This window comes from Myotis nattereri, assembly GCF_964212035.1.
Source record: "Myotis nattereri genome assembly, chromosome: X".
Lineage (NCBI taxonomy): Eukaryota > Metazoa > Chordata > Mammalia > Chiroptera > Vespertilionidae > Myotis > Myotis nattereri.
The window spans coordinates 7652898-7677418 of record NC_138078.1 but is presented as its reverse complement, the minus strand read 5'-3'; the positions used below and the strand labels follow the sequence as shown (position 1 = coordinate 7677418).

General features: G+C 37.7%; 1 protein-coding gene across 4 annotated transcripts in view; it reads left to right on the top strand.

The window, feature by feature from the left end:
* Nucleotides 1–24521, top strand: part of VEGFD (vascular endothelial growth factor D) — a gene marked incomplete at its 5' end in the record, with an annotated part of 29775 nt that overhangs the window by 2762 nt on the left and 2492 nt on the right. For all 4 annotated transcript variants that reach the window (XM_081114969.1, XM_081114967.1, XM_081114970.1 and 1 more), the window contains 4 exons: nucleotides 10267–10468; nucleotides 13684–13874; nucleotides 17123–17271; nucleotides 18494–18594. In XM_081114969.1, coding sequence (XP_080971095.1) covers nucleotides 10267–10468; nucleotides 13684–13874; nucleotides 17123–17271; nucleotides 18494–18594 — 643 coding nt within the window. The remainder of the gene's footprint in view (nucleotides 1–10266; nucleotides 10469–13683; nucleotides 13875–17122; nucleotides 17272–18493; nucleotides 18595–24521) is intronic.

Below are 24521 nucleotides of genomic sequence, written 5' to 3'. Positions count from 1 at the left end.
ACTATAGTTACATGAATCTGTGCATACTTTTTTTCTGTAGCAACCATGTAAACAGCTGCTAATACCTTGGACAATTGTGCTTAATGCCATTTGAATATATGGCATCCTAATTTCATTACCAATGCCACTTGTACTCAAGAGAGCTGTTGGGGGTAAGCAGTGCATGGAATTTGTGAACTGAGATAAATACGTTTGAAAATCTCAACTCCAATCTGTAAATACTATTTAGCTGCCAAGTTTCTCAATCTAAGCAAAACACATTTTCTTCTAGAAATAAGGTTAACCCAATGCCTTTTTTATTCAATAATATAACCAGATTAACCATCTAGATGTGAGATCTATTTCTGTGTCTATTTTCTTCAGCTTTTTTATACAGATATCATAGTCATATACAGTTGAGCAGGGTACTTTAGGAAGCTCCATCCACATAGACCTATATATGTATGTGACAGTCCTGAGTACAATAGTGTAGATAAACTGGGCATTTGGTAAATAAAATTCTCACTGTCCTGTCATTCACATTCTGGCCAGCACTATTTCTGGTATATTTGATACACTACTAGGGAAGCCATCTTGCATAAATCTTTTCAAAGTCACTAATGCAGACATATCAATAGAGTGATAAAGAAATATTTCCAGGTCATGGTAGGCTTTCCCAACTCTTTTCTGGCAAAATTTGTTTCCTTCTCCCCCATACTTCCTTTTAGCCCCCTCTTTCTTAACTTCACTAGTAGAAGAATATTGCTGGGTGCTGTAGTCATTCAAATTCTACATAAGACTGTAATATGTCCAAGATCCACAGGATGTGGGATAACTACAACTTTCATGAGAAAGCTACATGGCTGACAAGACTTCATAAACTTTGTATCACTTGCCTTCTCTGGAAATTTTCTCTAAAGTGAATTGAATAACAAGGACTGAGGTGCACTCTTTATATTTAACTCCAGGAAGCAGACTGATCCTGACTCCCCTCCCTATCCCACTTCCAAAGTCATTCACAGGAAAGTCCATTCACTTTGTTTTGTGTGTGTTTTATCCAAAAACTTTTTACATTTATTTTTTTAAATTTCTTTATTAATAAAGTTATTACATATGTGTCCATTCACTTTGTTCTTAGTCAAATGGCCCAACAAGCTTTTGTCCAATTTTCTATCAGGCACAGTCTTTGGCATAAAAGACATTTGAAATGTTTTCCATTAATTTCTTTATTTATGAACTTATCATTGAATGTGTTGAATTACATGCTTCTATACACCGACATATTCTATCCTAGGTAGTCACTTTTAACTAGTGGTTTAAGCTTTTATATCACTATAGCATATTATTGGTATTTAGGATACAGTAGAACCACCTGCATCTTATATCTTGAATATAGTACTACTTTGTATGACTTATTTTTTTAATTTTAAAACATGATTTGGACTTGTAGATAAATATTTACTCTAGACCCCTAAGGCTTCTAGGAAAAATAATATTAAAGTTAAATATTGAACAACTTCCATTATGGAACCCCTCTTGGGATAGGTTTATAAAGATAATTTATGGAATGGAAATATAGTATTTGGACACATGGATGCTTCTATGTAGAACTTGACATAAGATCTGAAACTCCCAGGTACATTTAATATTTTCACAATTAATTAGAGGTACTAGGGAAATAGAGACACAAATAACAGTAAGATTGTTTCTGAGCACATTTCTAAGTTTAACTCTTTTCTACCACTTGAGATTAGCAGAGAGGGTGGGAATCTGCATAACTGGGATGTCATTAAGTTGAGGTGAGATGAGACATTTCTTTTTTGGTTGCATTTATGGTAGCAACTCCACTTTTCTGTTTTGCCACTAGTGTTAGTCTCTACCAAGATACTAAGACTTTATGAAGCAAACACACTCAGAGGTCCCCACTGCACCATGAAAGCCTTGAGTGGTTGTGGTGTCCTAGTTGATCTCTCCCTTGTCTCTCATTAGAACTTTTCAGTATTTGGCAATTCATTTTTTGTTGAATATCTACTATGTCTCAGCATTGATCTCAGTGCTGAGAATGCAGGAGGAAATAAGACAATTCAAGTGTAATGGAACTTATATTCCAAGTGTGATGGTTGGAGGCAGACAATATACAAATTTATAACAACTCAGGGTACTAGTGCCTTGAAGAAAATTAAGCAGGGAGAGCAGAAACAGAGTAATGGGTGGGAACGACTTCTCTGATTCAGTTTCATTTGTGCAGACTCCTGAAGAAAGTAAGGAAGGCAGAGTCCACCATGGTAAGGGCAGGGAGGTGACTCAAGTGTTTGGATATTAGTCAGGGGCCAGAATGACTGGAATAAGGAGAGTGGACGCCAGCACTGCAGTCACTGAAGTTGAAGAAGTAGCCAGGGCAGATCATGTAGGGTATGGCTGTATTCCTGTAAAGCTTTATAGCCACTGACACTTGAATGGTATATCATTTCCATGTATCAGGAAATATTCTTATTTTCATTTGTTACAACCATTTAAAAATGTCAAAAATAGCCCTAGCTGTTTTGGCTCAGTGAATAGCGCTCCAGCCCATGGACTGAAGGGTCCCAGTTCAATTCCAGTCAAGGGCACATACCTCGGTTGCAGACTCAATCCCCAGCCCTGGTCGGGTGCATGCGTAAGGCAACCAATAGATGTGTCTCTTTCACATTGATGTTTCTGACTCTCCCCCTCCATTCCACTCTCTCTAAAAATCAGTGGGAAAATCAGTGGGTTGATCCTTGGGTGAGGATTAACAAAAAAAATGTTAAAAATGATTCTTAGCTAATAGGCTGCAGGCTGGATTTGGCCCACAGGTCATAGTTCATTAATCCTGATCTATATCATTACACTATTCGTCCTCCTCATTTTTATTTGCTTGTGTCTACGCTTACTGCTTTGTTATCCTCCATTAGAATGGAAGTTTTTTGAGAGCAGGGTCTTGTCATAGTCTTCTTTACTATAGTGTCCCACTTACCTAATACAAAGCCTGTAATAGAGTGGATACCAAGATATTTGTTGGCTGACTGATGGAGTAAGCTTCTCCGATTTTGACATACCCAATTTACGAACTACTACATTAAACAGTCTCCAACATCAACTCTTATTATGGTTTGTCTGATTTCATTATTTAAAATCCTAAAGCATTTTTAGAAGGTAGTATACTCACCCTGGGATATTTTCCTGTGGGGATTAGAGAATATTTGGGTGGAGGTATCAAAGAACCCTTCAGTGTCCTTCCAGCTGCAAGCTATTCTGTAAGGTGTTCACTTCTAGGAGCCAGTTATAGAAGGAAGTCACCTTAGCCAATCATTCCAGCTTGATGGTCACAGAACAAGAGATGGGCAAAGCAGAATCTGGCCACACAACAGATCTAATTAAAGCTTGAACAACTTGATCTCCGTCATCTTTGAGATCCTTAAGAAGTGCTGTCTGTTTTCATTTTACACCAGCTGGGTTTGTGAAGATGTGGTGAATTATGGAAAAGTACTCTGGTCAGAAATGTTATCAGTCAGGCTAGGTCAGAACATGCTGAAATGACAACTCCAAATCTTTAGGGTTCACAAACAATAGAGACTTATTTATTGCTCATACCCCATGAACATCCTGATTCATCCAGGGTCAACCTTACATCAGGATGAAACAGGCTAGCATCCACATCTTGAATGTCATTAGTCACCATGATGGAAGAAAGGACAGCCCTGGAGAGTCTTGCCCTGACAGTTAAATGCTCTGGCCTGGAGTGACAGACATCACTTTTGTTCATAAGCCCTTGACTCACCACCCCATCAACCACAAGGGGCCCAGAAGTGCAATCGTTCCATGTGCTCAGATGGTAGAAAGCTGTAAATATTTGGTGAACAGTATTAATGACTAACACACACAACTTGAGTTGCTTCTAAATGTTTCTCATCGTACCTTTGAGATGGGAAACAGCCATGGTTGGACACTGGGATAGAATCACTGAAGGAAGACACTCAGGATTATTTCTGCTGCTCAGGGGGCTCCTTCTCCCTGAAAAAGGAAAGCTGTACATTCAGTTCAGTAAACATTTGTGGAATGTCTTCTATGTGCCAGGCATATGAGTGGAAGTGATGTTTGTTTGTTTTTATATAAACTAAAGAGGTCTTAGTTATTTGCGTCTTACCAACAGCCAAAAAGTTCAATTTGGCCTGTGGAAAGGCTCATTTTAATACCGAACATTTTAAGTAACACTGTAACTCTTTATAATGACTCTCCTTTTGTTATTCATTGTTACCTAAATAACGGTAACACTCACATGGAGAAAAGTACTGTTTTCCTGAAATCCAGGTTTGGCTAAAATAGTTTCTGGAGAGAGAAAAATTATGTGTTGAATATTGCTATGGCAAATATTTTGTTGTTGCCTACTGTTTTATTTTGGATAGAGTTAGGAAGAGTATAATTTTTGTTGAATGAATACCCTGAGTTCATCCTAAATAAGAGACTCCCCAAAAGGAACAGAGTGGGATGATAAAGTAAAAGCAGCCTTTGTAATGGTGTGCTTGGTTCATAACTATACTGTCACAGCAAGACTCAGGATCATTGAGTATTTTAGAGAATGCAGAGGATATTGGAGAGGAGGAGAAGGAGAGCAGTAGGTGTTCACATGGAGCCACTGCATCCTTAGGAAGATGAAAGGGGGCATACCGTGCTTCCAGCAGCACAGCAAAGCTGCCTTGTAAAAAGGATGATGAAATTCTGCATACAAATTCTCTGCCCACCCAATGGATTATGTTAGAAGTTAGGTTGAAATAGGACTATAGCAGTTAACTATGGCCACAATAATGCTGTGTGACAAACCAGTCCAAATTTCAGTGGCTTCAAACATCAAAAATCCATTCTCATATTTCGGTGGGTCGGTTGGGAGTCAAGACTCAAGCCATGGGTTGAGTGTGGGTCTGCCCCACATGTCTTTCTTCCTCCTTGGATCAGTGGTCTAGAAGAAGCCGATGCTTGTGGTAATGGTGGAAATCTAGGAGAACTGTGCAATCATAAGTACTTTTGAGTCCTCTGCTTGTATCATGTATCCTATTGGTCAAAGCAGGTCACATGCCCCAATGTCATTGGGCTGAGAAATAGACTCCTTCCTTGGTGGGGGGAGCAGGAGAGGCAGTGAAATTGTTTGTAATAACCTAATTACCATAAAGGCTCTGGGTTGTTTCCTTAGACGTTGGGCCCTTGATCTTTGAGATCAATGATAAAGAGATTCTAACTCATGAATATATATATATATACTCATGGGGTTATTCAGAGCATTCTTTTAGAGCTTTGCCACTCAGAACCATCCCACACTCATGTGCCCCCACATTTCCTAAGCACAAATGCATCAAATGGGAGCAGAGACATTTGAGTAGAGCCCAGATTTAAAATGTATAGGGGGGCATAGACATCTCCCCAGATGCTAAACAATGTGACCAGGGAGAAAACCACCAATAATAGTCATCAAATTGGAGGCTTTGAAGGTCTCAGACATCTTAAACCTTTAGAATCCCCTTAAAATACCCAGACAGCTATGCATTCACTTTCACAGAAGTGTATGCATGCATGTGTATGTATGCACGTGAGCATACGCACACACACACTTTCCCTGCATATGTAGTTCCTTTCCTTAGTCTAAGTTTCCTGGATTTCTCATATATATGCATTTAAATATAGAACTGCATAAGTAAAAGAACTGCTGGTAGCATGAGCCTCCCCACTCCCCACCCCCTACCAAATGACCAGGTTTCTGGATTTCAGAGAAGGAGGACCAGGCCTTCTGCTGGTTCCAGCTGAGCATCTGAAACAGGTGTAGCCAGAGCAGTGATTATTATTAAGTTCCCACAGTTGGTATGCCTCCTACTGTTAGGTACTATCTATTGTGAATAAGGCCAGACCCTAATAAAACACAAAGGTTTAAGAAGTGGGTCATTTTTTTCTTCATCCATCTATAAAGATATATGTAAAGCCTAAGAAATACTTTGAAATTGGCCTTTTACCTGAAAACTAGAGGCCTAGTGCACAAAATTTGTGCACAGGTAGGGTCCCTAGGGCTGACTGGCGATCAGAGCTGATCGGTGCCTTCTGGCTTCCAGCCAGGGCCTCCCTTCCCTGGCTGCCAACTGCTGGCCAGGGTCTTCCTTTGTTCTGCGCTGCCCTCTGGTGGTCAGCGCACGTCATAGCAAGCGATAGAACTCTCCTGGTCAAACTCCTGTGGGGACACTTTGCATATTAGCCTTTTATATATAGAGAGATATCCCCAGGAAGTTTTTTTTTAAAGGAAAAGGAAAAGTGTGCCTTTGATTTACCCTGAAAAGTTTTCCTCTTTTTTAATTTTTATTTACTCTAATTGGAGTTGCCCCATCTTGTTCTTTTCAAACCCACCTCTGTGGTTACTAAGGAAAATCAAGGGCCATCAGAGACCTATAAACCCCAGCAAAGGACCATATGCCCTGCTCCCAAGAAAGGGAAGAAATGAAATGAACGTCATTGAGTGCCTACTCTATGCCTGATCATTTCCCACATATGACCTAGTATAATCTCTACATCAGTTCTATGAAGTATTATTAGCATTACCATCTCTAAATGGGGAAACCAAGGCTTAAGGAAGTTCAAAAATTGACCCCTCGGTCAAATAGCTAAAAAGGAGCAGTGCCTGAATTCAAAGCCAGCTTAGTTTATTTTTTTAAGTTACTATATAGTAAAATCAACATTATTCCATTTTGATGTGCAGTTTTATGAAATTTAACACATGTATAGATTTGTGTAATCACCACAACAATCAAGATACAGGAAAATTTTCATTTATGCTACCCTTTTATAGTCACACCCTCCCCCAATCTCTGGCAACCTCTGATTTCATCTCCATTACTATCATTTTGGTTATTTTTTTTTGAGATTGTCATAAATGGAATAGTATAGTATGTAACCTTTTGAGATCGGCATCTTTCACTCCCAGTGCCTTTGAGAGCTATCCAAGTTGCTATGTGTACCACAGTCCTTTTTTTTTTTTTTATTGCTGCGTGGTATTATGTGGGATGGATGTAGCACAGTTTGCTTAACCATTCACCCATTGGATGACATATGGGTTATTTCCAGTTTTATTTTGGTTATTGCAAAGAAAGCCAAACTATAAACATTCATGTAAAGGTTTTTCTGTGAACATAAGTCTTCATTTATCAAGGGTAAATTCCTAGGAGTGGGACTTATGATTCACATGGTGAGTGTATGTTGAACTTTACAAGAAACTGCCAACACATTTTCCAGAGCGCTATAGCATTCAAAGCCAGTTTTGAACACTCTGAATCCATGTTCTCACCTCTTCAATCAGCTGTCTGTCCAGAGGACAGAGGGGTTTATTGTATCCGGCAAAACTTCCTTTTGGGAGATGTTATTTCCACTTGGGACTTGAAGGAGGCAAAGTCACAAAACTTCAACTTGAACTCACAAGTTTAACATGGACTGAACAGATTTTTTGACAGGTGGAAGAGTGAGAAATGGGAATAGAGGGGCAGCGGTGGGGGATATCTCTGGAGAACAGCCGGGAACCTGGTGGTGCAACTTGAACCCCAAACCAGGGGAAATTTTGCAGTTTTGGCTAAGCCTTAAACACCAAGTTAAGGGTGGAATGCAAAATGCTCTTCCAGTGAAATTGAAGTTGCTAAGAGTTGGAGGGAACAGGAACTATTTGTACTGCAACCTGATCTGCCTCCCTAAATCCGCTACAAAGAACTGTGCCCCCAGGCCATACTTGTAAATCCCTAAGCAAATTTAGGGAAAGTTGTTTGAAATGTGTTCCCTCCATTGCTCACACTGAAGCTTCTGGGTTTTCAAAATATACAAATTCTATTCACCTCACGCCCTTATGAGCAAACTTCCTGAAAACATGTTGCCAACATAGTTTGACACCGTAACATCAACAGTTTGTAAAGGCTTGAGAGCATAGTCTCAGAGCCACACTTCTCAAGAGGTCAGTGAGGAGCTTTGCTTAGCTGGTCACCTTTTTCATCTAGAACAGGAGGTTTCTTCATACGTGAAGTAAAAATATAAAACAATTTGAAGAAAAGTTTAAAATAAGTATAATTAAGACTCTTAAAGCGATAAAGAAAGAAATATAAAATTACAAGTTAGGAAAAACATACAGAAATGAAACAAAAAGCAGATTGGAAAGAGAATGAAATAGAAATATTAGAAATTAGAAATATGATGGTTGAAATTAAAAGCTTAACAAAATAAATTGTAGATCACACAATTGAAAAATTGGTGATTGAAGAGATGAATTTAATTTATCCATAACACACAAAAATGAGATGGAGAAAAAATGGATAAATTTGAAAAAGATATTTAAGAGATATGTAAGATCATTGAAAGGCTCCAATGTATTTCTAATAAGTATTTCAAAAAAGAGAATAAAGACAATGTAATACAATGGAATAATGAAAAATATAATGATTGAGAACAGAACTGAAATTTTTAAAAAGTGGGTGGCCTCAGATTTAAACTGTTATGAAGGTCTCTGTCTCAACTTCTCAACTTTGCTGTTGTGGAATGAAGGCAGCTATAGGCACTATGTAAATAAATGGACATGGCTGTATTTCAATAAAATTTTATTTGTAAAAACAGGAGGGCAACAAGCTGAATTAGGCCAGGGGGGTATATTCTGATAATTTCTAATCTAGAGAATTAACTATTGTATATGTTTTCATGTATATTCCTCCAGATATTATATATGTTTTAAATTTTATATGATTAATTATCAATGGTTAATCGTTTATATATTTGATGCACATTATACACACAAATAACTTTTAAAAAGATATAACTGAATCATACATGACCATACTTGCTCTTCTGAGCACCCACTTTCAGACAACTCAGTATCCATCATCATATCTAAAAAAAATCTACTCCCCAAATACTGTTGAATGCAGATTCATTCTTCCCAATACATGCCTACATCTCTGGTTTTGATGCTCACATAGTATTTAATTGTATACATGTATCATTATTTATATAACCATGACCCTAGTTTTGAACAAATAGGCTGCCTACTGAAAATCTTTTGTTGGCCAAGTCATGTTTTTAATTTAAAAATATTTTTTATTGATTTTCGAGAGAGGAAGGGAGAGGGATAGAGACATAGAAACATCAATGAGAGAGAACATCATTGATCAGCTGCCTCTTGCATGGCCCCTACTGGGGATCAAGCCCACAACCCAGGCATGTGCCCTGACCCGGAATAGAATTGTGACCTCCTGGTTCATGGGCTGACGCTCAACCACATTTTTACTTACAAATCCAGGCATCATATCAGTTAATACAGTTCGTGCAACTGTGTGGAAAGGCAATTTTCAGCATAAACTGAAGAAGTGTATTTTATGAGAAAAAACACACCCATGTCTTTGAAATAGCAAACAGATTTAAAAAGAAAAAAGACTCAGAGGATTAGAAGTCAGAAATTTCAGTTGTTAGAATCTTAAAAATCTTTTTTCCTATGTGACTTTAGGCAGTTTCCCAGGACTTTATGGGTCAGTTTCCCAAACATTAGCTCCTGTCACAAAATAGTGCAATTTAAAATATATATATTAATAACACGTGGCTGCTGTACCAAATGACAACAAACTTGGTGGTTTAAAACAACAGAAATGTATTTTCTTTCAGTTCTGGAATTCAGAATTCTGAAACCAAGGTGTAGGCAGGGGCTCTGCTGCCTCCAAAGGCTCTTAGAGAGAATCTTTCCTTGCCTCTTCCAGCTTCTGCTGGCTACAGGCCATCCCTAGCTTGTGGCTGCATTATTTTAATATTTGCCACTGTCTCCAAAAAATCTTCCCCTTTGTGTTTGTGGCTTCCCCTCTTCCGTCTCTTATTAGGATACTTGTCTTTGTACTTAGGGTCCACGTGGATAATCCAGAAGGATCTCATCTCAAGACCTTTAACTTCATGACATCTGCAAAATTCCTTGTCTCAAATAAAGTCACGTTTACAGGTTCTGGGGGTTAAGATGTAGGCATATTTTGAAGCTCACCGTTGTTTTAAAATGTTCGGAGTACCCAGGGGGAAATACGTAATCCCTTTGATTCAATCATAAGTGAGCAGAATGTGAATAAAAAAAATACTTTGTTTTCCCTAGGTACTGTTGTACATTTGAATCATCCCTCTAATTCCTTTTCAGCTCTATTTACATTTTTAAGTGTTAGCAGTGAAGGTTATCAGACAAACTAAAACTTTAGTAACTTGGTTTCATACCACTATTTTGTTTGTTTTCCCAAGCGGTCCCTGTTAGAACAATCTGAACAGCAGATTAGGGCAGCTTCTGGCTTGGAGGAACTGCTGCAAATCACACACTTCGAGGACTGGAAGCTGTGGAGATGCCGACTGAAGCTGAAAAGTTTTACCACCCCGGACTCTCGCTCAGCATCCCATCGGTCCACCAGGTTTGCGGCAACTTTCTATGACATTGAAACATTAAAAGGTAGGTGTGTGTGTATATGTGTGTGTGTATATGTGTGTGTGTGTGTGTGTGTGTGTGTGTGTAGGCCAATTCTTGCTCTTTCTCAGGTAGTAACAAATGCACCAACTCTGCCACAAGTTTGAGCAAGGCAGCATGTGTTAGGGAGAGGAACAGGGGCTCTGATTTCATAGCTTTGGTGTTAACAGAGAATCCTACTTTCCTATATCTACTCTTGTTTTCCTATATTAACTCTGCAGAGAAATATATTGAGTATGATTCTGAGATTTAAAAAATCAACACAAAAGAACACTTCAAAATACAGGAGTATATTTAACTCAAAGATGTGAGGGCAAAACACCCCAGAAAGATGGTTTTTAATTTAAAAAAAAATCATTGTGTTTACTTAAAAAATAAAACAACCTTGGCATTCATTAATAAAAAACATTCTACTGCTATACATACATGGATAAAAACTAATAGTTTAGATATAGATTTTTTATTTCTTTGACATTCTATGGTTTTTTAAAGTAAAAAATGAAAAGTAAAAGTTGGAAGCTAAGTTGTAATAACGTATGCTGGTATTAGTAGCAGAATAATTGATTCTCTCTAGATGAAATAATCTAAACTCCAAACTATAAAATAACATAATTGGAAATAAAGAAAATAGTAAGGTATGGTGGTCCTTTATAAGAAAACCATTGTCTTATATGTACTGTGCCATAATGAATAAAATGCATGCAAATAAAATTTTGTGGCTTTCAATTAGGCATTTAACTTTTTTAGGACATGTCAACATAATTCAAGAAGCCACTGTGGCAGTATTGACCTAGCATTTTTTAATTTTTATTTTCATCTTTATTGTTGAGATATTCCAGATGTCCACCTCTTTTTCCCCCATTGCCCACCTCTACCCAGTTCCTGCCCCACCCCAGGACCTAGCATTTTAGAATTGATTAAGATATGATTGCTTGCTAATGGTTATATTTATCAAATAATTCAATTTGACCACTAAGCCAAAAATCATTCTTTTCTTTCTTTCTGGAGTTATCTTTACTTTTCCCCACTGGTAAAAAGATGATGAGGTCGCACAGGCCGCTGTTGTTGGATGTGGGGAGGCTTTGTGTAGGCAGGGATAAATCCCTCAGCTGCATCGTGGGCCTCAGTGTGAAGAGGATTCTTTGTGTTTTTGTATGACTGTGTATCTAAATGAGTGGAGATCATTGGAACCATGGCCTAGAACCCACTTTAGCCAGAAGTTTGAAGCTCTAGTGCAGGGGTGGGCAAACTTTTTGACTCGAGGGCCACAATGGGTTCTTAAACTGGACCGGAGGGCCGGAACAAAAGCATGGATGGAGTGTTTGTGTGAACTAATATAAATTCAAAGTAAGCATCATTCCATAAAAGGGTACGGTCTTATTTTTCAATAGTTTTATTCATTTCAAACGGGCCGGATCCGGCCCATGGGCCGTAGTTTGCCCACGGCTGCAGTCACTTCTTTGTGGTAAATTAGCCTGGACTTTATGAAAGCAAAGAGGTCAGACCTCACCTGAGATCCAAGGCCTTAACCAGCTTACCTGTGTAAAGACCTGAGAGGGGCTGGAGATACTCTGTGAAGACGGAGTTAGACAAGCATTACCATAAAACCAAGAGTTAGACAAGCATTACCATAAAACCAAAATTAGGTGATTTTAAAAAGTCGGTGACATTGACAATTCCTAAGGAGGAAACCATAAAAAGTGTAAAAATATTTTTAACAACTCTAAAATATTTCATTATATGGGGGGGCCATCTGAAATTTTGACTAAGTTAGAAGCAGTAAATAATCAAAATAATCAAATGGGTGTAGTACATCACTTATAATTTGTTATCAACACTCCCTCATGGATTTCAGGGTAATCTTGGAGGCAGAACAGACATACTGGTGGTATGAAGAATAGTAGAGTTATGCAGCCTTTACTCAGTGACATTGGTCATAGTTCCACACAATTTTGATTAAAATCTTACTGCTCCAACTCTCAAAACTTAGTTTTATAAAAAAGCAAATGGAAAACAGTATTTAAGTAGAATTTTAAACAGTAATATCTTCATAATTTAATCACTTGTTTTTTTCTAGGATTCATGATTAATGGTAGTGAGATACCCATATTAACACCTAATTGCATAATTTATCTCTCATATTTATAGACTTCAGGCTCTTTATATAAATATTCAAAATCATAAATTTAAAAAGGTTTCTTAGGACAAAAGATTTTATTATTTAAAAAAGAGTTTAGGCAAACTGTCTAGTGTATGTAATGTTTCTCAGCTGGCCAAACATCTTGTATTTTGTGACTTTCAGTGATTGAAGAAGCAACATATGAGCAAAATTGCGATTAAGAGGGGGAAAATATGGAAACATGTTTTAAGGGAATAATTTATAGACTACAGTCAGATCTCCAACAATAATATTATGTTTGTGTTCTTTAAGCAGATGTTCCTCTGTCTCTTCTAGTGGAAACATGTTGACATATATGGGAATTTAGAATATTCTGGGGAGAGACCAATACAAATTTTTGAAGATGGGGTAAAAATGGAGAAGAATTTATCTATTGCTGCATAACACTTAACCAAAAACTTAGCTGATTAAAACCACATTTTTTTTAAAATTTCAGTTTCTGTGAGTCATAAATGCACACATGGCCTAGATGAGTGTCCCTCCTGGGCCTCTCCAAAGGATACAGTCAAGGTGTCAGTGTGGGCCACAGGTAGCATCTCGAGGTTCAACTGGGGCAGGGTATGTTTTCAAGTTCACTTAGTGGTTGTTGGCAGGACTTAGTTAAGCAACCAACAAAAAATGTATTCCTCAATGGTGCTAAAACCTGTGCATTCCTGGCTTCAAGTAGAAGAAATGCCATTCAGCTGTGTCATATAAATCGATTAATAAATAACACGTTATTTCTTTACACACTTCCATTTACTTCTTAATTGACCAGCTTCTCCAGATGTACCAATGTGGTTATACACAGGATATGGTGTTCTTCACCGAAGAAAAATAAAATTATATTCTAGAAAGGTATTGTGTAAGTGTGAAGGAACAGATTTTGACTCTAATTTTTCTGTAAACAATCTCTGGTTAAAGGACCAACAAAAAGTAACTAGTAAAATAAGCGCTACGACTGTGCCCGGCATAACCCTGGCTCACATTGGCATGTCAGGACCATTTCTTCTGCTGGCCCCAATGAGCTTCCTCTCTGCAGTTATAGATGAGGAATGGCAAAGAACCCAGTGCAGCCCTAGAGAGACGTGTGTGGAGGTCGCCAGTGAGCTGGGGAGGAGCACCAACAGGTTCTTCAAACCTCCCTGTGTGAACGTTTTCCGGTGTGGCGGCTGCTGCAATGAAGAGAGCGTCATCTGCATGAACACCAGCACCTCGTATGTTTCCAAACAGGTATGAGGACACCAGCTAGCATGTCCTCTGCCAAGTCCCAATGATGATAGTGTTGACAGCTGCAACTGAGCTTTTTGCCAAACACTGTGCTAAATGCTTTGTGTGTGTTGTCTCATTTAATCCATGAAACAAGCTAAAGGGGTATCTTTTTATCCTTCTTTATAGATGAGAAAACTTAGGCTCAGAGAAGTAACTTATGGCAGAGCTGGGCTTCAAATCTAGGTCTGTGAGACTCCAGAGTCTGAATTTTTATCAGTCATTGCCTCTCTAATGCTATAATCATATGGAAGTTACTAGAATAGACATTGAAAGGAATGAAGACAGCTGCACTGCCTTGATGACTAGTTAGGTTCTGTGTTGTTCAAATGGAGTGACTGAGAAGAGTTTAAGGGCAGTGGTTCTCAACCTTGGCTGCCCATTAGAATCACCTGGGAATCTTTTTAAAATCCTCATTTCTGGGCCTCATCCCCCGGAAATTCTGTTTCTTTGTTACTAATGTTGTGGCCCCACCCCATAACAAAGAAACAGAATTTCTGGAGGATGAGGCCCAGAAATCAGGATTTTACAAAGATTCCCAGGTGATTCTAATGTGCAGCCAAGGTTGAGAACCACTGGGTTAGGGGAAAAGAGGAAGGGCTGGTGCAGTACCCAGAGCTAGCAAAAGGGGACCTTTTTATATTTTTTTAATTTATTTATTTTTTTTAATTTCTTTATTGATTAAGGTATTACATATGTGTCCTTATCCCCCATTACCCCCCCCCCCCCACACACACACACACATTCATTGAAGAGTAGTTATGGGACCAGAGAGAAAACGAGGAAGAGGGCTGCAGGACTGGCTGGAGGAATGGAGGTCACGGTCAACCCTTAGCCTGGCAAAGAGTGGGGGGTAGGAGGTATGGGTCGGCAAAAAGACCTATAGATGTCATCCATAGATGTCAGTGTCCTGGGACACAGAGCCCAGTGGGGAAGGAAAGAGAGAGAGGATACCATCTCTGGAGAGGCAAATGGAAAATATCTAGCACAAAAGACATTTGAAAACAATTCTGCAGTCTCCATGAAAGAAGAAATTCTTCCCTTTCCATCTCATAAAATCCTTTTTGCTCAGCAGATAAGTTTTTCTTTTTATTGCTACCATATTGTTGCAAAATATAATTGTTGCATAGGAAAGAAGTAATAACAAATTTAGGAAAACATATTAAAAAGCTGTAAGTCAAACTACATTCCTTTTGGCACTATTTTGCAAATTCCTTGTGCATATTCATATATTCATTTAATTATCACATTTGCCTATATAGTCTTTATTCTGTATGCATATGTATATAGTAGCACAATAAAATTACATATGTGCCAAATATATCCATGTTAGGTAATTATCTTAATTAGATATAAAGAATGGAATGTTGATTTGTTTGGCAATAAGTTCTTATCCTTAATTTTGTTCCTCCTACCCCCTAAAATCCCCCTTAAACTGTAGAGTTTAATTTTCCAAATCCTTTTAGAGAATCTCATAACTTGTAAATTCCGACCTCTACTATTTGACAATCAGGTCAAAAAATAATAAGCATGGCTAAGCACCAACTGTCAGAAAAAACAAAGCTTGCATTAATGTAAAAGGCTTTAGTTCATGACCACGTTATTCCCTAGAGCATAGCTGAAAAATTTCGCAAGAAGATGAAATTTATGCAAAGTAAACACTCTAAAAACACTCTCTTACTTAGACTCATGGAATTCCATTACATATTGAAAGGTCAGAATAAACACAACGTTAATGGATTGTTTTCACTTAATAGATAGCTGAGTACTTTATTTTGACTGCTGTACTCGACAAATGATTGGTTTTACAGACTGTACTTAACTGTAAGTGTACAGCAGTTTTTATTTCCAATTATGCATATCTGAACATTTTAATTGTGTTTTTTTTAACTACCTCTCATCCCAAAGTTATGGACTATTTCATGAAATATCTTTCAGAAACAAAGTGAACAAATGAATTCTCTATGTAGAAAAGACTACATCAACTGGTGATTGAATGGATAGAGTGTTAAAATCAAGTTCAAATTCATTAGGATATCATAGAACCACTCTAGAAACAAAGTAATTGACATTTCTCTAAATTCTACTTCCCAAGATACCACCTTGCTTCTTCTGGTCACAGCAATTTCATTCCAAAATAATAAAGAATATTCTTAACAGTATCACCTCTGCCTCTAGAATAGACTGGGTTCAAATGTCCACTCTTCTAATCAATAGTTATATGGCCTTAGGCAAGTTGTATAACTTCTCTGTACATCTATTTCTTCACCTGTAGAGGGTTGGGGAGGGTAACAAAAACCCACCCTATAACATTGTAATAAGGAATAAATGAATATAAAAGTGCTTACGACAGGGCTGGCATATAGAAACATAGAACGAATGACATTCATGTTACCGATAATTCAGTGGTTGAGCATGATGATCATGTATCAGTCGGTTATTGTTGTGTGATGCTGCACAATAAACATCCTAAAACTCAGGGGCTTTAAACAAGAAAGACTTATTCTTACTCATGTACCTGAGATCTAGTTAGTTTAGAGTAGGCTCCATAGGGCTTGACTCCAAGCTACAGGTTGAATCTAGGTCTGTTCCCTAGGTCTTTCATCCCTTGGACCAGCAAGCCTGTCAGATCATTCTCTTCTCATGGCTACAAGCCCTACAAAGTATGCACGGTTCAGGTTTGTAGTTGTGTCATGTCTGCTACCATCCTGTTGACTAAAACAAGTCACATGACCAAGTCCAAAGTCAAAGAACAGGAAACTATATTCCTTCAATGGAGACAGTATGAGAAGTGATAAGTAAATTGTTTTTGAACAATAATCTCTTCACCATGGTCTCAAAGAAATTTCATAGGAAAAAGAAAAAGAAAAAAGAAACTTCATAGGTATAATTTCATTTAATCTTTACTATTTACACTCACATTTAAAGCAGGGGCATGGAGTAACAGTACCATTTTACAAGGGCACCAGTGGCATAGAAAAATTAGGAGATTTAATCAAGCTTAAATACATGGTAAAATTGGATAAGGCCCCAGTCAGCTGACTCCCAGCCCAGCAGTCTTCCCATTATGTTAGCCTTTATCCTTACTAGTTCTGTTCTTGATGAAAAAACTTTGCTAAAGTCACTACCATAAAGGACAAAGGCAAAAATGCAAACTGTAGAAAATTATTCTTTTAAATATATGTGTATTATGGTTATTTTCTCTACTCCAGCTCTTTGAAATATCAGTGCCTTTGACATCAGTACCCGAATTAGTGCCTGTTAAAGTTGCCAACCATACAGGTTGTAAGTGCTTGTCAACAGCTCCCAGCCATCCATACCCCATTATCAGAAGATCCATTGAGGTCACAGAAGAAAATGGGTAAGCATTTATGTATTTGATTAGTACTTTTTCTTGCCTTTGCCTAAGCTGTGTGTGTAGAATACTTCATTAATTATAGAGTCATCACTTTCTTTCCAAGTTCTTCATTTTTTAGCTTCTAACTCAGATCTACTGGTAATAACTGTTTGGCAAATACGTTTTTTTTTGTTTGTTTGTGTGTTTTTTTATCAGGTGTTAGATGTATATTGCAGTAGGACCGAACAACTCAGTGCTTATGAACTTAGCATGTCTGCTTATGGACACCTTTGCTCTTAATATGCATAGTCTAATGCAGTTGCAAAACTTCCTTCCAGCCTCAACTTTGGCACATGTTCCCTCATTCCAAAAAACCCACAAACATTAAATAAAACTCATTCTAGGCTGTTTATACATTTCAGTCCCAAAATCAGGAGTGTGAAAAAGGTTCCTGAAGTCATTGGCGAGTGCCAAAATTATCTGCATCTGAGTTTGGAGATTTTCTAACCCTTCCTCGTGAGATTACCAAATGAAAAATTCTTATTTTAAATGAAAATTACTTAAAATTCAATTGACTTTGAAATTTTTCTAAGAGTATTTATGACACAAATTATAACATGCTAAAGTGTTCAGGAATCAAAGAGAAGAATCATTGATTTGGAAAAAAAAATGAGAAACAAATGAAGGTCAAATTATAAACACTGAATAAAAATATAAACTAGTTGGATACTTAGATCTTGCAAAGGTAAATCAGTAAACACATGTGTGAGTGGCAAGTGAAGGAGTGAGCTGGTGGTTATATGTTACTTAACAGTGAGCTAAGAAGACATCGCTACCTCCCTTAAGCAGAAAAAAAAAGCTCATCTATAAGGAACATTTATCCTCAAGATGTTCCTGCAGTTCTGACCAATGTTCTTTATTTTAAAGAAGATAGTGCTTAGGAGCTATGTTAGAACAATATTTACTTTTGGTAAATAGGCTCTGTTGACAGGTAATTTGCATCATTTTAACACAAATCTTCTTAAAGATTATAACTTCCCAAAATTACAGTTTCATTTCCAAAGGTTTCTAAGTAGAATATTTGTAATTACAGAATTACTAATAATATGCAGTTCATAAATATGAATTAAGCTATTTAAAATCTTAACTATTCTCTCTCAGAAGTGTATGCAATGTTTTTTAAAAATGTTTCAAAGGTATGATTGCCCTTGAAAGCTTTTAAATCCGGTTTATTTTTTTTTCGTAGTTGTTCCCATCCCAAGAAACTCTGTCCTATTGACATGCTATGGGATAGCAGCAAATGTAAATGTGTTTTACAGGAGGAGAATCCACTTGCTGGAATGGAAGGTAATGAGAACAGAATGAAATAATAATAGTAATAATAAAAATAACAACAGCAACTAACATTTATTGAGTGCTTAATATGACCAGGCAATGTTGTAAGCCTTTTATACGTATTAACTCATTATATCCTCACAATAATCCTATAATATACTATTATTATCCTCTTTTTTACAATCACAAAGTGTACATACTACAATGTCTAGTGGTTTTCTCAAGGTCACACAAGCTAAAAGTGATAGAAGCAGTCAGAATCCACAGCTCTCTGTGCTTTAATTATATAGAAAACCCACTAATGCATTATCTGCTTTTTAATATTAAAGTCCAAAGCAATTAGAGCATCCCAATACATTTAATTTGAAAGGGGATGGTAACCTCTAATGAAAGCCACTTCAGAACTAAACAGTTAACCACATTTTACTAATTTATTTATATAAAAGTCTCACCAGAAGATAAAGTAATTTTGGATTTCTTGGTTTTTTTAATTGTGTCATGTGAAAACATGACAGTAATTTGAAAAAAAGGGGGGATAAGAGGAAACTTTTTCTGAAACGAAATCAAATTAAAAGCAAAGCACAGCTATTAGACTAAGGGGAATTGGAAACCAAGTGAGATAAGCAACCATCACTGCTCATAACTCATAATGCTATGATTTTTGGTGATGAGCATTTGACTAAAAATGAATGCATTTTTGGTCATTTACCAGAGAACTTGATATGATTCCACTGGAAAAAAAATTGTAAGGAATCGTGCAATTTTGAACTTTGCTTTTTTTAAACCACGATTTGCAAGCAACAAGTAAGGATTCAACTCTAAGGAATCAGTCCTTAGAAACCATAAGTAATAACTTACTTCCTATATTTCTGTCTGTCAGCATGAAAGTTTAATCCAGGTTTTAAGGGAAATTTAACGGTCATGTAGTTTAAATGCCCATGAAGATCTTGAATGTTATCTACGTCCTTCCCACCAAATGCTCATCCATCCTCTGCTAGACATACATCAGTCATGGGGAAACTCATCACCTACCGAGGCAGCATATTTACTCTGACCATACTCTTATTGCTAGTAAACTATACTGAACCTAAATCTCTCACTCCAGAGCACTACTGTCAATGGAATTACAGTGAGAGTCACATATGTAAATTGCATTTTATAGTACTCACATCAAAAAGGTCAAAATAAACAGGTGAAATGAATTTTCATATATCTTATTTAATCCAACATATCAAAAATTATGTGATTTTAACATGCAATCAACACAAAATTTATTAATGATTTGTCCTCATTTTTTTGCTAAGTCTTTGAAATATACTGTGTACTTTATACACACAGCACATCTGTATTTGGAGTTGCCATTTTATGCTCAATATGGTCTGTAGCTACCATATTGGATAGACCAGCTCTAGAGTATCAACTCATTATTTCAGGATTACCCTATAGAGCAGCGGTTCTCAACCTGTGGGTCGCGACCCCTTTGGGGGTCGAACGGCCCTTTCACAGGGGTCGCCTAAGACCACAGGAAAACACAAATATAATTACAGATTGTTTTGTGATTAATCACTATGCTTTAATTATGTTCAATTTGTAACAATGAAAATACATCCTACATATCAGATACTTACATTACGATTCATAACAATAGCAAAATTACAGTTATGAAGTAGCAACGAAAATAATTTTATGGTTGGGGTCACCACAACATGAGGAACTGTATTAAAGGGTCGCAGCATTAGGAAGGTTGAGAACTACTGCTATAGAGTCATGCAAAACAAGTATAATTCTTTCTCCATGTGACTCATTTATAACAGTGTTAGAAAGTTATTGTGGGAGGCAATATACATAGAACTTATAGGCTATTCTAGTCAAGGTTTTCCTGGTCCACAGCTTCTGAGAGAGATTTGTACTCAGGAGATTTGCATGCAAGTACCATGCATTAAAGTGGGCGGATGGAGAAGTTGAACTGTGTTGCAGTTGCTAAGAGGTGTCAACCAATCCTATGGGGAGCTGAAGTTGGGATGGCCCTTGGGAGGATGCCCCCAAAATTCCATCCGTTTATTGGTAAAAATGATAAATGGAACAAGGCTGGGTCCTATGAACTTGTCATTCATTGTATGTGGGCTACCTCGGGGAGGGGATGTAACCTTAGGTAACATGGCCTCTTTCTGCTGAAGGTAATTCCTGGGGAGGGACGCAGCTGGTGCACATGGGTGCTGAGGGTAGGCAGAGTAGTCGGGAAAGAGAGAAGTGCTCTGAGCATGGGGAAAATGAATGCTCAGGACTGGAGGTGAGAGAGCATAGCATGTTGGAGTGCTGGAGGAAGTTGCATGGTGGTGATATAATAGGAGAAGGCTGGGTAGAAGTGAGAAAGAAAGCTGAGAGCTTCATAGGGCACACTATGAACCTTGTCCCAGAGCTTAGATGTGATACTAGGGGCAAAGGGAAATCACTCAACTGGTTCAAGCAGGAAACTGACAGCAACATTTAGAATTTTAGCAAAATTAACCCAGTGACAGAGTAGAAGAGGATGGGTTGTCCTGGGACCGGAAAGGAGGCAGGGTAGCTTTTGAGAAGTTGTAGCAATGATGGAAGTGAGAGGCATGGGATAACTTGGATCATGATCACTTCTAATTTTCATGTCCTATAATTCAATTAATATGGGTCAAGTTCCTTGTCACTTTTCCAATAGTCTTATCTACTTGATGGAATATACTGAGCTAATTGTTCACTAAACACCTTTTGCACACTTGTGGCAGTCAACTGCCTTTTGTACAATGACCTCGTCACTGAATGAGCACTGTTGAATTAGTGAACCTAAGTCCAATTGAATTTTTTAAAAAATATATTTTATTGATTTTTTTTTTACAGAGAGGAAGGGAGAGGGATAGAGAGTTAGAAACATCGATGAGAGAGAAACATCTATTAGTTGCCTCCTGCACACTCCCTACTGGGGATGTGCCCGCAACCAAGGTACATGCCCTTGACCGGAATTGAACCTGGGACCCTTGAGTCCGCAGGCTGACGCTCTATCCACTGAGCCAAACCGGTTAGGGCTCCAATTGAATTTTATCTGGTTAGATTCAGGTCATTGCTCTAACCTGTTTTAAAAAATACCAAAAAATAAAAAAATGAAAAATTGGGTAGTCCTGATTTTGTATTCCTCAAGATAGCCACAACGTTAAGAATTTACTTGGAAAAAATCCATCAGTTTATTGATAAAAATGATAAATGGAACATGGTTGGGAACAGAATACATTAGTATCACATCATCAACCTCCCTAGGATTAAAATCAATATATAATACTACAAAGCCATTATAATCAAAACAACCTGGCACTGGCACAAAAACAGGAATATATATCAGTGGAACAGAACAGAGACCCCAGAAATCAACCCACACCTTCATGGTCAATTAATATTTGACAAAGGAGGCAAGAGCATACAATGGAGTAAAAACAGTCCCTTCAATAAATCGTGTTGGGAAAACTGGACAGGTACATGCAAAAAAATGAAACTAGATCACCACCTTACACCATACACAATAAACTCAAAATGGATAGAACACTTAAATGTAAGTGGTGAAGCCATAAAAACCCTAGAAAAAAACATAGGCAGTAAAATCACAGACATTTCTCATAGCAACATTTGTGCCAAAATATCTCCTAGGGCAGAAGAAGCAAAGGAAAAAATAAATGAGGCTACATCAAACTAAAAAGTTTCTGTACAGCAAAAGAAACCATCGACATAATTAAATGGAAACCCACTATGTGGGAGAGCATATTTGCCAATGATACATCTGATAAGGGGTTAATTTCCAAAATATATAAAGAAGTTATAAAACTCAAGACCAGGAAGACAAACAATCTAATTAAAAATGGACAAAGGACAACCGAAGGACTTGTATGCATGCATATAAGCATAACCAATGGACACAAGACACTGGGGGGTAGGAGAGGCTGGGGGAAGGTCAAGGGGGAAAAAGGAGACATATGAAATACTCTTTGTAATACTTTAAGCAATAAAACAAAATCTAAAAAAAAATGGACAAAGGACCTGAATAGACGCTTCTTGAAAGAGGACATGCAGATGGACAATAGATATATGAAAACATACTCAAAGTCACTTATCATCAGAGAGATGAAAATTAAAATGACAATGAGGTACCACCTCATACCTGTCAGAATGTCTGTCATCAATAAATCACCAAACAACAAATGCTGGTGAGGATATGGAGAAAAAGGAACACTCGTACACTGCTGGTGGGAATGCAGACTGGTGAAGCCACTGTGGAAAACAGTGTGGAGTTTCCTCAAAAAAACTAAAAATAGAACCACCATTTGACCCAGTTATCTCACTTCTGACAATATATCCTAAGAATACCGAAACACCAATCAGAAAGTATATATGTACCCCTATGTTCCTAGCAACGTTATTTACAATAGCCAAGATCTGGAAATAGCCCAAGTGCCCATCAGTGGATGAGTGGATTAAAAAACAGTGGTACATCTACACAATGGGATACTACACTGCTGTAATAAAGAAGGAACCCTTACCCTTTGAGATAGCATGGATGGACCTGGGGATTATTATGCTAAGTGAAATAAGCCAGTCAGAGAAAGACAAATACCATATATATTTATGAATGACTTCAGGGTATTACCTTTAGCTGGTTGCTGTTTCATTCAGTTTTCCTACATCCAGTCTCTGTTACTTTTAACTTGTCTAGAGAAACTGAGGCCTGCCTCTGCCAACTATCTTGCTGTAGTTCAGCAAACACCTAATGGGCTTTGTTTCCCTACACCATGGGTCTAAGAATGGAGTTAGTCCTGCCAGAAGTGTTCTGAATGAGTCTCTACTGCCACCTTGTGATCCATGCAAATCTGTAAGCGCTTCTTAACTATCCTTTAACAAGCTATTCTCATCTTGCCCCAAAGTGACATTTGCCTCTCTGGAACATGGCTTACAAAGCTCATCTTTTTCCTCTTCAAAGATTATTAATTACCGAGCAGTTAAAACTATGAGATTGGATGACACAAGATTGCCATTCTTAATGGTCAGATAGTGGCAATAATGTATGGTGTAACCCAATGTTTTGGAATGCTGGATGAGATTTTTCAGTCTCCATACATCAGCTGGATTCAGGATCCTTTTATTACACCAAAAAACTCAACAAATATTTATAAAGTGCCTATTTTATGCCAGAACAATGAGACTTGGTTCCTATAACCTTTAGGATTCTTTTAATTAATGGAAGAAACGGAGAAATAAACAGACAAATATAAGAAGTCTAAAAAAAGGACAGGAAGGAAATATGCACATAGCAAGGGCACTTGGCTAAACTTGCAGAATTTGAGAAAGATACTGGGGGAAAGAATTACTAACAAAGGGAAGTACGAGCCCAAAGGCATGAGTCTGAGACACCCTGGCATATCAGGAGAACGAAAAGTACTATAACTATAATTGGTATGGGTGGAACCTAGAGAGAGAGAGAGAGAGAGAGAGAGAGAGAGAGAGAGAGAGAGAGAGAGAGAATGAATATGAGTATGGTTCATGTCAGTTCATGGAATGTCTTGTATGTCCTGGTAGGAAAATTGGCTTTTATTTCGAAAGAGAGGGGAACCTTTTAAGGTACTTAAATCAGTAGTGATTAGATTTGCATTTGATAACCTTATGGAGAATGAATTGAAAGGGTAAAACTGTGCTGGCAAATGAGTGACAGCCATCTACACAGAAAATACAAGGTACTGGCTGAATTGAGGCAGTGGTAGTCGTGATGGAAAAGAATGAACAAATTCAGGGAGGCAGAACTCAAAAGTGGGTGGACGTGGTGATTAGGTTCAATATAGCAGATGAGTCAAGAGTAATGAGAGTAATGACACTGGAGGCAAGTGGCTCCTTTGTCATTTAAGTAATATTACTTAAATCAGGCGAACTGG